Source organism: Clinocottus analis, unplaced genomic scaffold (assembly GCF_023055335.1).
Source record: "Clinocottus analis isolate CAN_PGR_092001 unplaced genomic scaffold, fCliAna1.0.p SCAF_10, whole genome shotgun sequence".
Classification (NCBI taxonomy): domain Eukaryota; kingdom Metazoa; phylum Chordata; class Actinopteri; order Perciformes; family Cottidae; genus Clinocottus; species Clinocottus analis.
Window position 1 is genome coordinate 3,847,447 of NW_027175821.1, and position 15,118 is coordinate 3,862,564.

At 41.8% G+C, this 15,118-nt stretch overlaps 2 protein-coding genes and 1 non-coding gene across 3 annotated transcripts; all 3 read left to right on the forward strand.

Moving 5' to 3' along the window:
• Window positions 1-2,952: 2,952 nt before the first annotated feature.
• hprt1 (hypoxanthine phosphoribosyltransferase 1) lies at window positions 2,953-8,594 on the forward strand. Its single transcript, XM_068593358.1, has 9 exons — window positions 2,953-3,171; window positions 4,744-4,850; window positions 5,344-5,527; window positions 6,536-6,601; window positions 6,839-6,856; window positions 6,952-7,034; window positions 7,144-7,190; window positions 7,402-7,478; window positions 7,613-8,594. The coding sequence occupies exons 1-9, from the start codon at window positions 3,145-3,147 to the stop codon at window positions 7,658-7,660; spliced, it is 657 nt and encodes a 218-aa protein (XP_068449459.1). The 5' UTR covers window positions 2,953-3,144; the 3' UTR covers window positions 7,661-8,594.
• A 731-nt stretch (window positions 8,595-9,325) lies between these two features.
• pabir2 (PABIR family member 2) lies at window positions 9,326-14,983 on the forward strand. The gene is made up of 10 exons (XM_068583058.1): window positions 9,326-10,371; window positions 10,549-10,627; window positions 10,729-10,782; window positions 11,224-11,267; window positions 11,369-11,423; window positions 11,751-11,852; window positions 12,241-12,326; window positions 12,462-12,526; window positions 12,916-13,012; window positions 13,158-14,983. Exons 1-10 carry the CDS (start codon window positions 10,244-10,246, stop codon window positions 13,294-13,296), a joined length of 849 nt encoding a protein of 282 aa, XP_068439159.1. The 5' UTR covers window positions 9,326-10,243; the 3' UTR covers window positions 13,297-14,983.
• On the forward strand, window positions 11,494-11,649 carry LOC137798912 (small nucleolar RNA U109). Its single transcript, XR_011079401.1, has one exon. It is a non-coding gene; the product is annotated as a small nucleolar RNA U109 (small nucleolar RNA).
• Window positions 14,984-15,118: the final 135 nt, after the last annotated feature.

The following is a 15,118-nucleotide window of genomic DNA, read 5'->3' on the forward strand; positions in this document are numbered from 1 at the left end:
AGGCCTCACCTGTTCCCATCCGGAGCGTTCCTGCTCCTGCAAACCGCTTTGTATGGAGGAGTTTGAACATTTCATTGATAGAGATACTGTCAAATGTATTGCAATTTAATTTAATACGTCACCATTTAGGTCCCCGCTATAATGTATAGCAACCTTGATGTACTATGCTGTTGGTAAAGGTGAAACAGTGATTATATAGTAAAGCCTCAATGTTAAAATCATGATCATGTAGGGCTGCTTTCACATTTATAGTCAAATCTGAGCTGAACCGGTGAGACTTTGAGGGCATTACAAATGTGGCAAACCTGCGGATTTACCAATGTTACACACTTTCCATAGCTAGACAGTAATGACCGACCCTGAATGTATACATGGAAAGAAATATACAGAATTTACATTTGTTTTCTGTATTTTACAGCTCAGTTCTAATGCTGTGTGTCCTATTCGATACTACTCTACATACCAACTATACAACTCCAAGAGATATGTATGTACTGTTTTGGACTAAGGCAAATTACTTAATGCGTAAACGTAATTTGTTAAATTGCAATTTCAGAGTGCCGCTGCCTGTTTTTCTTAACAAAAACACAGTAAAAGAAATGTTCCAATGTCTCCATTTTGACTAATTGATATGGTAAATGAAAGAAAAACTCCAAACCTCCCCTTTTGATATGTGTGTAAAATTTCAAAATGAGGTTTTTAACCCTTTATTCTGCTCATTTTAAGCTGCTTTCTGTCAAGAAGGTCATGGGATGCTTGTGTTCAACGCTTTAAAAAAAAGTGTCTTGATTCCTCTGATCTGATCAAATAGACGTATTTCTAAGCTCCTATTTTCCCTCAGGTTTTTAGAAAAGATCCGCTGTTAGCGTTTACTAACACAAACATTATCTTTAAAAGATTCCAATCTGATTTTAAAAGAAAAAACACACAGTGCTCAAACTGTTCTTCTTCAGGTCTTAAGTGACTTATTGCTGTCAGCTGATATTGACCATGAATCCATTCTTGTTGGGGAGGGTCCGGATTCTCTTCTCCATTTTAAGTGCTCCTTCTTAGCCACTTTGTACCCAGAAAATATGTTGTTTTTGTTTGTTTTTACGCAGACAACAGTCCGATCTACCTCAGTTGTGACCCTGAAAACATCCATCAGAACAACCAGCTTCATGACATTCACAAGCAGATGTTGCAGAATTTCCTGCAGCTGAAGGCTGGAAAGACAAAGAGATACTGATCAAAGACCAAGATGGTGCAATCACTCAAATATCAAACTCTTTTGGTTCACTGTCGCATTCAATTAACTCAGTAATTTCAGAAATAATGGTGTCATCTTTGATCAGAACGTCAGTTTAGACAAATTTATAAAGTCAGTCGCTCAATCCTGCTTTCATCATATCAGAAGCCGTTAATTAGAACATTTCTTTCTCCCAAATATCTGTAAATCTCCAGTACTAGGCGATTATTAGAGTATTATAACTCCTTGCTCTTTTGCATCAGTGAAAAACAAAATACCAGCTCCAGCGCATCCAAAACTCTGCTGCTACATATACTTGGCAGTGGACTCCATCTTACAAATGCTATAAATTGTAAACAATAATACAAGAGTGCATTGGTGCAAATATGCCAGAATACATATTGAATGGTAACGGATTGCTTTGTATACTACGTAGATGGATGTGTACAGTATATGCATGTATACATGTCAGTTTACAGTATATATACAACTGCTTAGATTTATGTTTGTGATAACGAGGTGAGAGAGCCTTTAGAATGACCTGATGATGAGATCAGGGCTCAAAACTCTTATCTCGTCTTTGAAATAACTTTGAAAATCCAACGTTTAAAAGAAAAAGAAGTAATTGCAATAGTTTTTTGGCATCTTGGTTTGTTTCACCATGTGTGTTCTATATGTTTGGTTTTGTATTCTCTTGTTGTAATCTGTGTTAATTGTGTTACTTTTTTAAAAACTATTAAGCACTTTGTACCTGTATTTTGAAAGGTGCTATATAAATAAAGTTTTTTTATATTAATATTGTTATTACATGCTTAAAACCTGCTTAGAGTTTGTGTACAGTATGGAACTGGGTCTTAGCTTAGGATATATAAATCTCCTCTTAAGGTAGTGAGGGATTTATATATGTCATATACATATCCTTAATAATACTAGAACAACTGTACTAATATTGGCAGTAGTCCTCGGGACTACACATATTTTTGGGGTTCACATCTTAGTTTTATAGTTAAATAAGTACATGACTGCCCACAGGTATAGTCACCGTGAATAGCAGTATTATATGATGTTATAGTGAGTTGAATCACGACCATGAACAGAGCCAGAACGAGGATTATAGAAGTATGGATTACCAGATTTCCCCTGTGCACGCTCATCCCACTACTCACAGTATTCTAATCAGACACCCAAAAGACAAAGGGTTTGAGACACATTTTATTCAATCATTGCATGATCAGATTAGGTTAACTATTCCCAAATCTTCCATGTAATCCTGAGGATAAAATCACTGATTTTTTGTCTAGGCCCAAACATTATGCAATGTAAATATAAACTACTAACTCTCCACTGGTGTCTGCCATCTTGAAGCACAATGCGTGTTTGTGTTTTGTAACATGTCCCCATGGTGGCTGAAAGTCTCCAAAGGTAATTAAAGAGCAGTTGTTTTCAGCGGGTCCAAGGTCATCATGACAATGAAGAGCAGAGTAAACCTCTGTGTATGCTTGCACCTGTACAACGACAGGAGATAATGAGCTACATGTATTTATTAAAACCTGAATTGTTAAGTTTTTTTTCGCGGTTGGGAGTATGCGCGCTGCTTAGCTCGAGCACCTTTTCGCCCCCACGCGGCAACAGGGCGGGGCTAAACCCCCAGAGGGCTCGTGCGCATTCGATTTTGCCCGCCGCGCTCGCGCGTCATCACGTACTACACCGCGGCGCGGCAGGCACGCGCCATACAGTAGAGCCGCAGCCCCCGGAAACGGACCAGGAGCCTCTTGTAGCAACGCAGCTAGCCACCTCCATGTGTGCGCGCTGTCACACGGCTGAAGAGTCCGCGAAAAACGAACCCGTTTTGTTTTCCTCTGTTTGAGAAGCCACGGTAGACTACATACAACATAACGGCGTGGACCGACGCGGATATGGCGACCTCCAGCCCCTGTGTTGTGGTAAGTCCCCCCAGCAACCAGTAGAATAAAATAGGATAGAAAGTGGTCCCAGCAGGGTACCACCGCGACATGACCTGAGGATTAAAGAACACGCAGTACACGGGAGCCACTACCTTTACGAAAGACTTGACACCGACCTGGTCGTTACTCGTATTAACTACCCATCTGTACGCTCACCTTGGCAACACGTTTCTAGTGTACGCTACTTACATAACTAACTGTTTCCTACATAGCCGTCAGCGTGGCCTGAGGCGGTGGAGACTTCACTTAACACGCGCTCCGCACGTCCGGTGCTACGTGACGCACTGCACGCTTTTGCACGGCACATCCAAACATGTTTTATTAACATGATAGCGGAATATTTCACGGTTGTACAAAGCGGGAACGAGAAAGACAAAAAAAACGCACGAGCTGCAAGCAAGGGGGCGTGTCTACAGTTATGAATGTAACTTTCAGTACAAAAATATGAATTATTCACTGCATACATATCTATTAAAATTTGTCACACAACAAAAAAAAAGTCAAACGAAACCCTTTAAGCTAAAATAGGTGTGAAATCGTAACTGGAGATATATGCATTTCCGTTTTAGGTTCATGTGCAATTGTGCAGTACATATACTTCCTTATAGTTGACCAGCCACAATTACCTTTTATCCGAATTGGAAACTAAGTAACCAATGCGCACGGCTCTCCAGGACATTTCCTGCATTTAGAGTGCCAGAGTGCTACTGTCATGGTGACAGATCCACTTGCTGATAATAATGTAATAAAGCATTTTGCTGAAGCGACATCAAAAGGACGGGGGAAGATCCTGAATCATGTCTTTCATTTGAAAGGAAATAATTAGCACAGCGCAGTGTTGCCAAACATGGACTTTGCTTGCACCAAGCTAGGAGGCCCCTTCTATTGACCTCAGATTAGTTCATCGGGTCGTTTTTTGTGTTTTACTCAATAACAGATTGCATGTGAACAGATAGCAAGCCCTTCTTCTTTGGCTCATGTTTCCTTAAGGACATCTGCTCGGCATCGGCCATTGTTTTATTGTCGATAGGATGCAGCCTAAACAGATGCTTTGCTCTAGTTAAACCATGTGTGATCTCAGGATGGGCGCTTTGCAATCCAGCGTTTAGTAAAGCACTGACAATTTGTTGACTTGGGAGAATCCAAAACTGCACCGGCATGGAGCTGTGAGTGCACTCCTGGTCACTCCCATCGTTCCACAGCGCCTCGAGCTTTGCACCAGCTTCCCAGATGTCACATGATACCAGTTATGTTGTCTGAGTTCATGTGGCCTGCAGTTTGAGAATCTCTCGTTCGTATTTAACGCCACTGACAACTGTGTGTTGTTCGCTAAGCTGTACAGAATCAAGCATTGCTCTCGTAGTGTGTGTTTTGTGGCAGAAAAGAAATGTCGAGGCAGTAAAATGTATGCAAAAGGAGTCCGTGGGAAAGTAAGACCACCCTTGACCTCATCCCCTTCCTCCCCCTGGATCAGATGAGTGTATTTTCCGTGTTAGGTAATACTACCCCTGAGATATTCTTTTAACCCATTTGTGTCCTGCTTTATTTCAGATCAGTGATGAGGAGCAGGGGTATGACCTGGACCTTTTCTGCATACCAAAGCATTACGCCACGGACCTGGACAGGGTCTACATCCCACATGGACTCATCTTGGACAGGTGGGTTGCCATGTTTTTAGCAGCTTGTAGTAGAAAATGGGATGAATTGTTGGCTCCGACTAAGAGTAGCACGATGTTCTATAAATACTGTGATACAACATTAGATTTCTTCAGATATATTTTGACGTAATGTGACATAAGCGTTGTCCTTTGCTGGTTGTAAACGCTTCATTAAAGTAAAATTATGCAATGTTCCTACCATACTGTTCTAGCTGTTCTATTATTTGTTGGTGGGTGGTCTGAATGATTTGTTAACATCCTGCTTGACACTAAACCATTTATATTTAATCATATTTTTCCGTTGGCTTGAAAACATCCTATTAATTGCCAAGTAGTTTGCACTGCAGTGGAAGTCTTTAAATGTCATACTTTAGAGTGTTTCAGAAATAAACGCTAACCGCTGACAAACAAAAAGGAAAGAGGAACTACTGCTGACTGGCAGAAAACTGAGCCTCTCTTTCTCTCTCTCTCTTTCTCTCTCTCTGGACCCCAGGACTGAGAGACTGGCCAGAGAGATCATGAAGGAAATGGGGGGTCACCACATTGTGGCCCTCTGTGTGCTCAAAGGAGGCTACAAGTTCTTCGCAGACCTTCTCGACTACATCAAGGCCCTGAACAGGAATAGTGACCGCTCCATCCCAATGACAGTTGACTTCATCCGCCTCAAGAGCTACTGTGTAAATATATGTTTTTCCTCTTTGTATTTGTATATGTGATGTCAAAGAAAACAAACATACAAGTTTGAATTTTTCAAAAGATACCCTGTGGAGTTTTTGGCCACGAGTTGCTCCATCTTCCATTTCCCAGATATTTGAAATAACAACACAAGGATGCACATCCACAAAGGCGATTCTGTACATTCTGGCCGACAATTTGACACGATTCCAGTCATCACAAGTTGCTGGCGCTAAGAAGTTTAGCAATGTTCCAGCAAAGATGAAGACTTCCATTTAGAAACCATGAATGTAAACGATGCATGATTTAAAATGACTTTGTCATTGAGTCACCTTTGCCCTGCCGCTTTATGAGACTATCAGCGGGAGCAGAGTCTGAGGCCGTGCCCACGGAGGAGACAGGAAGTGGATATATCGTTTCACACCATTGGCTCAACTTGTTATGCATCATCTTTTGTTTAAGAGCGTCTCTGTGCTGGGTTTCAATAATGAGGTTCCTCTACATATGTTGCGCAAATATGAACCGAGGTTCCAGCCAATCAGTGATTAAACCACTGCAGAGCAAGAGTGCAATGAGATGGCGTAAGTGGGAACCACTTTGAATGGTAAACAGTGGAAAACAATGTAGAAAACCTGCTCAGTTTGAGAAGGAGAAGTCTCCTCACTGGTCCAAACAGATCTGATGTTCTGCAGTTCAATATTTTTCATTTCTTCAGTGGAGCAGAAGCTTAAGGGACATATGAGTCACACACACTTCCTGTCTGCTTCCATTGCACTTAGTCACATTTTGTTTTCAGTGGTACGCCAACTTTTCCAACTCGGCCAAACTGAAAAACTTCTTCTACTCAAAATGTGCATAAAACAGGCTTTTATAAAAATCCATAATGTAATATATAATATGCAATAAAATAAGCTTTTTTTCTTTTCTTTCAACCATCATGTTGTCCACTTGATACACTACATACAATAAATGTGAAGACTCACATGTCCGCTTCATTCTTATCCTTCCAGAACGACCAGTCGACTGGAGAAATCAAAGTGATCGGTGGAGATGATCTGTCCACATTGACCGGCAAGGTACGAAATATGTGGCATGATCCTGACGAAGACATTGTGATCAATATGTGTAATAATAATAATTCTAACTTAAAATTACATGGACTTGAAATGAGAAACACATTTTCACCATGAGCAGACATTTTAAATGACCTGCTAATTGTATGGTGATTAATACACATTTACATTCCTTCTGCACGCTAACATGAAATGTATCCTGTTTTTCACTAACGTGATCGTTATTTTGTCTTTACACAGAACGTCTTGATTGTGGAGGTACGTTCCAATGTTTGTCTTCTTCAGTAAAGTGGACGGCTTTCTATTCAAAGTACTTCCACTAATATAATATTCTCTTTTGCTGTGTTTTTAAGGACATTATCGACACGGGGAAGACAATGAAGACGTTATTGGAACTCCTCAAACAGTACAAACCCAAAATGGTGAAAGTAGCGAGGTAATTTGATGATGACAATAAACACAATGTTTTCTTCTGGCTGTTTCATAACAGTTTAGTAGCGAGCAGTGTTATGATTGATGATGATGAGCTTTGTTTCTGTCCCCAGTCTGTTGGTGAAGAGAACACCAAGAAGCGTTGGCTACCGACCCGACTGTAAGTTCCAAACAAATTAATGTCTTTAGTCTGTTTGTGAAGTACAGAGTTAGTGTGTGTGTGTGTGTGTGTGTGTGTGTGTGTATAAGTGTGTCATGTACTGCATGTGTGATTTTTTTTTTTCTAATCAAGCTTTGCATACCTTAATTTTAGTGTTGTGAGTTCACTGCGATAAAGACAAGTAGCTGATTAATTCGTCCGTTTGTTTCAGATGTAGGATTCGAGGTGCCGGACAAGTTTGTGGTGGGATACGCACTAGACTACAACGAGTACTTTAGAGATCTGAATGTAAGTATTTGAGATTGATGAAGGAACACAATCAGTAAAGTACCTAACATATTCACGCCTATTCAAGTGCAAACAGTTTGTACCTTTTGTGTGTGTGTTAATGCAATCACACTCATTGTCCTTTTCTGTTTCAGCATATCTGCGTCATTAGTGAATCAGGGAAGGAGAAGTACAAGGCATGAAGAGCACTTCGTAATGATTTTTAACACATAGTGGTACCTCCCCCCGCACCTTCCTTTTTGCTGTCCATTAGTTATTTTATTGCTTCACATTTGTGTCGTAAAAACGCTCTGGCTGCTTGGGGTCCCTGAGACACACTGCTGGAGTCATCCCTCTGTTTTAGCACGCACACACACACACACAACCTTTTGAGAAAATTGATTTCCTTCGATGGAACCACATCTGTGTAACAGCATGGAGCCTCACCTGAAATTAGTATATTACATCCCTTTTTTATTTTTTTAAAGCAATCATATTTATTCAGAGCGCTGCTAGCTTTAAGGACAATATCACAATTGTTGTGCCACCTCTTTATTGGAATTATACTTTTTGCCATGAACTATTAATGGCTATTTAATGGACACTTGTAAGGATAATTATTTTTTTTTAATAATGTTTTTTGACATCTGTATGTGTATTTAGGGACAAAACATTGCTGTGCTATTGTGTCGTGTAAGATCTCTTTAAGGTAGGCTGCGTTGAAAGCAAAGCAAATGTTGGCTGCTGTCTCTTATTAGACAGACGACATGAGAAAGATGAATAATCCTCTTATTTATGAGTGTTAATGTCAACTTTGTCTTTATGTTCCACGAAGAAATTGGTTGCATGAATGAATGCCTTGTTCACACGGCTCTTACTTGCTGCTGCAAAATATGGAAAGTGTGCAGATGTGTAAATGTTGAATTAATACCGAGACTGAAGTTTAAAGTCATTCAATCATATTACAAATAATTAATCTGTATTAACCTGTCATTGAATCAGAAATAATTTGAATTGCTGTTTTTGTTTTTACATTTCTACTATATAAAAACGCAATCATTTAATGACGCCATCACTGTAAACCAGTGTCAACTGGATTCTGCAATACCAGCCATTAAATGTTCACACGCCTCCTGACTACTGGATTTCAGTACATGCTGTGTATGCAATGCAACACCAAATACTTGGCCCATTGAAATCATTTGTGGCCAATCGATATAGGGAGCACTGATGAATGCAGAAAAGATCATTTACTTCCCTCCCACCCCCCAAATAAAATATTAAGTGTTTGACATTCCTAAGAGCTAACAAAACTCCAGACTTTCTAGAATCAAAAGGTTGACTGTAAATATATACATGCTGAACACCATTTTACTTTTTAATCAAATGGAGATTACAAAGCATAGTTTTCTCCTCTGCTTTTCAAGTCAAATCTATTTGTTTGACTGATTTCTTTTTACTGATGGAGCCAGGATGCTTTGCAAATCAAGAAATCATAAATACTGAAATACTTTTTTAATAATCATCCTATTTATGTTTTCAATGAGGTGGGTTTGTCAGTTCAGACTCTAAGCTGTTAATAGTACAATGTAGAGTTAATGCGGGGGAAAAATACATCTTGAAAAAACTTCAGCGTAATGTTATTTTAGTCTGATTGTTAACATGAACAGTGGTGTGATTGTCTACTGTAAATAACTATCTGCCCTGGGCCTCCTGCGAGCTAAGCTGTCAGAGCACCAGGTAAACACATTTTATGCAGCGTTGTACTGCTCAGGTGGAGTGTAAAAGGCCTTATCGAAAGATGCAGTTCGCCACATCCCGCCCGAGAATGCTGGGAAATAGAGCCGTTTCATTGGACAACGTGAAAAGGGGGCGTGAAGTTCGATGCTAATGGATAACCTGACCTAGCTTCTGTGTGATCATCTTGGACCTGGTTTCTTGTTGGCGGGGTCCTGCAGAAACGAAAATATGATACTGTAGAGCAAGACTTTTTTTGCAATATACGCGGTGTAGTTTGCTCCTGCGAGCCCTTAGAAACTATCGGGCTGGAACATTTAGTTTAATGAAATGTTGCTGTGGACATGATGACTATCGGCGTTACTGCTAACGAGGCTAGTTAGCCTAGCCGGCTAGGTAGCTGGGCCGTTAGCTGCGGGATGAAACAAGACAGCGGGAAGCGGAGCTAATTTACGTTAGCTGGCTGGTGGTACTCGCATTTTGAGAACCACTTTCCTCCAGCGTCGTCAGACCAACGCTAACGTCGCCCACGGTAGACCCTAGGCAAACATTCACGTCGCACTTAAAGTCAGTTTTGGCTAACGGAAGCGTATTTATCGCGCTAACGTACTAGTTTATCACAGTAGCGTCTCTTCTCCTCGCAGCAGACTCGCAGGTCGGTAGCTTGCTTGGCAGTCACCGGGGCATTGTGCGCTATGTAGCCGTGGCGTGCTAACCACACCAGCAGGGACGTTTGAGACTGGTCGTAACTTTACATGCAACGTTTGTGCGGACCAGTTGTAGCTGACCTCACGCAGTCGTGGGTTGAAGGATGATTCAGAGAGCGTTGTTGTGAGTAACAAGACGGGCTTAGTTCGCTTCAGACACTGGACTCGTAGACGACGGGGCCTCGTAGATCGCAGCGAGTGGCCGACATTTCGTCTGATTTTGAGGATGTTTGTTCAAAACATGTAAAGTTGGCAAAGTTGGGAGAGCGACAATGTGACGCCACTGAGCTGGTTAGCCATTTTGAGTTCACGAATCGGCGTTGAGCATCGTTGGTCGGCAAAATGAACAAGGATCAAGGAGGGCTGCCACAAGAAAAGATGGAACTGGATCTGGAAATCCCATCTTCTCTCGCTCAGACCGAGGGACTCTTGAGACGATCCAACAGTGCACCCATGATAAATGGCTTAAGGTTTCTACAACATTACTGCACAATATTTTCAGTGGATGCGTTTGTCCTTTTTTCTCCCCTCCCCTCCACCACCCCCCCCCCCCCCCCCCCCACACACACACACACACAATGAAGTACCTACATGTACAGTGACCTCCTTGCTAAAAAGACACATGGTTGGTCTGTTTGTCTTTCCAGTGATAACTCCCAAGTGTTCCAGAGAGAGGTCCTGCGTAGCCGGAGAAATAGCACTACAGTTGTCAACAGGCCAAACATGGTACCAGTCTTTTATCAAACACATGGTCATCCTAGTAAAGTGTGTGTGTGTCTGAATTATTCTGCATTGAATGTTCTCCTCTCCACGCACCTCCTTCACAGGTCCCATCCTCACCTGTTCGCGTCCCCAGCACCAGGCTTCATCAGATAAAACAAGTAAGCGAGGGAAGCGTCTTTGACACGTTTTTTTTGAAATGTTTGATGCTTGAAGGGAGCATGTCAGACCACCGTCTCCCTCTCGAGCCATACAGGGAGTAATGGTGTCTTAAAAAAAACGTGCAAGAGCAACATGTTGTGGAGTCCACAGGGCCATCGATCTTATAGTTGATCATTTGGTAGTATTGGACTCCAACAGATGAAATGGTTGCTCTGATGTGGGCCCTCCCTCTTGGCTGAACTAGATTTTCCTAACTGAAATAAGAGATGAGACTGCAATAATGTGAGATAGTAAATGTAAGAACTATACATTGTTCTATCGGATTAAAGGATATGTTAATCCAAAAAGCTAAAATGGTTTAAACTTAGCTTAGATGACTTGTTAAATCAAGGCTGTGTTACCATTAACCCCTCTCTTCTCCTATGTGTGTGCTCTTGCAGGAGGAGGGGGTAGATGTGATGAACAGAGAAACTGCTCATGAGCGGTAAGCAGTGTCGTTATGGATGCAGTTGGTCTAGAAGGAAAGAAAAAAAAGCAGATTTGCATCAACATATACCCTTTTCTTTTTTTTTCTCCCCCACACAGGGAGATTCAAGCCGCCATGCAAATGAGCCAGTCCTGGGAAGAAAGTCTCAGCCTGGTAAAGATTGACTCGTCATTACATCTGGTCCCATAGTGTTGTTGTTGTATTCTGTTGTTTTGAAAACCTTCTGCATGTTCTGGCCTCGAGCCATCGTTTCCGCTCCATCACAGTGGAGAATGGACAAGTACACACATGCTAGATTAACAGTGAAAACTTGGGGAGTTAACAGGGCCACCAGTCTTTCAAGATCAGGCTGAGTTGGTAGTATAATACTCCGACAATCTCTTTGATTGAGGACATTTCGCGTCCTCACTGTGTCACACTGCAGAGATGTGATGTGAGACAACACGCGCATCAACTTGTGGGGTTCTTGTGTGTCCTCAGAGTGACAATGATTTGGAGAAGTCGGCGTCTTCGTCTCCGAAGCGCATCGACTTTGTCCCCGTGTCGCCCGCGCCGTCTCCAACCAGAGGGATCGGGAAAAAGGTACGTCTGACTTCGGTACAGTTGCATGCGCCTAAACTGATTAAAGACCGCGAACGACCACATGAGGGACGTGGTTGTAGCATTTTGGTGGTTTGCGGTCACTTGATTCTCCTAATGACTTGCAATCAGAGCGATGAATGGAAGCCTGTGTGGCAGCCTGCAGGAAGACATTTATTGGCAGCAGAAAAAACAAAATATGGGTTACTTTCATGTAAGCTGCACTACAGTTTGTGTATATAGCAACGCTTTGTTGCATTTACTTTTTTGCTACATTTAGTTTTTGGGGGGCAATATTTCAAAGAAGTTAATCAAAAGTTTATTGACTAGTCCTTTTTTGGATATACTCATACAATAATCAGTATTTTCTTCATTAATTTCTTGCAAGCAGCAGTGTTTCTCTCCGTCACTACAAATCCTTGTGAGCAGCAATGGGCTAACACCCAGCCCCGTTCCCAGCCCAACGCGGCGATTCAGGTGAGCAACAAGTCCTCACTGCAGTTTGTGACTTGCTAATGTACTGGTGTTACTCTGGTCTGGTTCTGAATACAAGTCTCTTTGTTGATGAATATACTGATTTGTCACTTTGTGTGTTTTTTCTGTGCTCCTTAGCCGACGGAGTCAAAGCCCAATCAACTGCATCCGAGCCAGCATACTTGGGCCGATGAAGCGCAAAGGTACGGTACCAAACACAATCTCACGAGATGCTTCCAGGAGGTTTTCCTTTTCGTCATTTGAAAGCCACCACAGGGGCCACTTTACCTGATCTGTTGTTGATTCAAGGAATTCTTAGATTAAAAGCAATAGCAGAATATTGTAAATGTGTTTTGAGATGCAATCTTGTGAGTTAGTAAATGTAAGAACAAGACATTGTTCTATCGGATTGAAGAATATATGTTAGTCTGAAAAGCAAAGATTACTTATTATAACTATTGGGGACTTTAGTGGCTTTCTGCTAATAACTGATATCTGTGATTTTATTGCAATTAAACACTTTTATTCAACTGTACTTTCTTTTGCTTTGGGCGCAAATGTTCTAAGTGTCAGAGTTCCTTTTCCTGTGCAGGTGAGATGGAGATCGAGAGTCAGCCCAAGAGGCTCTTCCAGGGCACCACCACCATGCTTTCCTCTGACGTCTCCAACCTGTCGGAGCTAAGTTCCTGGTAAGACTTTGGTGGATTGGAGAGTGGAGTGTGTTGCAGTATGTATTTTATTTAGTTTCATTGAAATTAATAGTCAAGAGTGACACACAGTGAAAGTATTGCAGCCTGCAGTCTTACTAAGCGTGCCCTTTCTTCTTCCGTTCAGCCACTCTCCAGATTTGCTGGATGGCAGCCTCAGCAGCGTTGGCTCCTCCTCGGACTCGCCAGGCAAAATGGAGGGAGTGTCGCCTTCCTCGTCCAGCAATTCGCCCTTCACGTCCCTCCAGGATCTGTCCCCAAAGTGAGCGCGGCTTAAGCGAGAGGCGCTGTTTGAAGGACTGCCGCGAAGGAAAGCCCTGTCTCTGGGAAAAACCACGTTTCCCCTCTCAAACCCTCCCGTCTCACCATCGTCTAGCTTTAGTGGACATTTCCCATGTTGTGTCCGAGCGGCTGTTTTCATGGCTCCATTCTGGAGGGTCGAGGTGTGTATTTGTTTTTTTTAATTAAGGGAACGAAAGCCATGGATGAGTTTGAGTGTGGAAGACGTGAGCCTAGCGTTAGTAGGAATGACTGAAGACACTGAGCACCAGCTGCTAGTAGAGGATCTTGGATTGGTGCTCGGCTTCATAGCGATAGTGTTTATAAGTGGCTCTGCTTTTGGCAGACCAGTTCATCTCACTGGAGAGAGACATTGAGCAATGACAAAAAAAAGACAATTTGGATGTGTACATTTTCCCTGTTTTTGTGCCGGAAAACTTGGTCCACAGGTGTTTTTTTTTTTGTATTTACACAGTCTGCAGATTTTTGTAAGAAATATTTAACTTATTGTTTTCCTGCTCTGTTTGTAATTATGTACATATTAACCGTGTCAGATGTCGTACATAGTTTAAAGTTTGTGGCTGTGAGGTGAATGTGCACGCAGGTCTTACCGGTGTTTTCTTTGTAAAGGAACAAACTACTTTGGGGGATTTCCTTACTGTTTAACTGTAAGAAGTTGTTTTCAGAGTTTTCTTCATATTTTTACAATATGGGCGATTAATTGTGGGGATTGTTTTTGTCGGTTTGACTTTCATAACCCCCTTTCCTCATGACTTGCTGCAACTTTTAATTGCCTAGTATGAGCAACTCGTGCAACTGCAGTTGAACGTGACTGGAGAAAAAGATGGTCGTCACTGTTATGCTCTGAACACTAAAGGTTCCTCTATCCTGTGTTTTGGTCAGGAGGTTTTTTGTAGATAAGCAGAATATAGAAGTTATTTTCTTTCTACTGGGGGAATGTTCTTATTTATGGAGAAGAAGAAAAACAGAAGTTTATTATAAGAATCGGTCGGCGAGAGTTTTGTAACCATTTGTGTTGTCGTTTACAGCTAATCAGCACAAACAAAATGGCACCGTCACATTGTGAGTTCGGAGACTGCTGTGGTTACTTTTATTCAAATAGCTTTTTGCACAGGATGCACAATCCTGTGACGTTTCAGCCCGTGTGTACTGTGTAAGCAGGGCAGAAGTGAAACTTGACTTTTGTCGTAAAACACGACCCAAGAATGCAGTAAAGCCTGTACTGCAATTTTTCATTTTTTTGCACCGAACTTTGCTTCAAACTGTCAAGGCCCTAATGTCGTATCCCCCCGTGTAACTTAAACATATAAATCATTTCATGGCTGTGTAGCCTTCGATGTCGATGTAAAAAAAAAAAGTGCGCCCTTTTAACTTAAAAGTTTTTCTGCAGTTTCTTTTGCTTTTTAAACTGAGTGTCTTTTTCCTTGATATAAATCAGAAAACGGTCGGCTTTGCCCTGCTGTCAAGATGATATTTTTGTCATTCTATGAAGTGTTTTGGGCATGAGTTCAGTAAATCAAATCGTATACTGTATGACTGCAATGGAAAGGCTGTAATCTGCCAAGCTGGCGCACAACTTTTGGCTTCGCTTGTGTCTTGTGATTGCAACTGTCGCGGACGTCGGGGCTTCAATAAATTATTTCTTTATAACGAGAGTGAAGCTGTTTTTGAATGTTCCAGGAGGATGTTTTCTTGTCCACAGCACCACTACGCATGAATGTAAAGTGTAGAATAGTGCCCGACGCCCTCCTAGCCCAGCGTGGATGTCCTCCAAAACAACCTCCTCTA

Coding starts and splice junctions, on each gene's coding strand:
- pabir2 (XM_068583058.1), top strand. CDS start 10,244: ATGAACAAGGATCAAGGAGGGCTGCCACAAGAAAAGATGGAACTGGAT. Junction 10,628..10,728: donor TTGTCAACAGGCCAAACATG/GTACCAGTCTTT, acceptor CCTCCTTCACAG/GTCCCATCCTCACCTGTTCG. Junction 11,853..12,240: donor CCAGAGGGATCGGGAAAAAG/GTACGTCTGACT, acceptor TCTTGCAAGCAG/CAGTGTTTCTCTCCGTCACT.
- hprt1 (XM_068593358.1), top strand. CDS start 3,145: ATGGCGACCTCCAGCCCCTGTGTTGTG. Junction 5,528..6,535: donor TCCGCCTCAAGAGCTACTGT/GTAAATATATGT, acceptor TTATCCTTCCAG/AACGACCAGTCGACTGGAGA. Junction 7,479..7,612: donor AGTACTTTAGAGATCTGAAT/GTAAGTATTTGA, acceptor TTTCTGTTTCAG/CATATCTGCGTCATTAGTGA.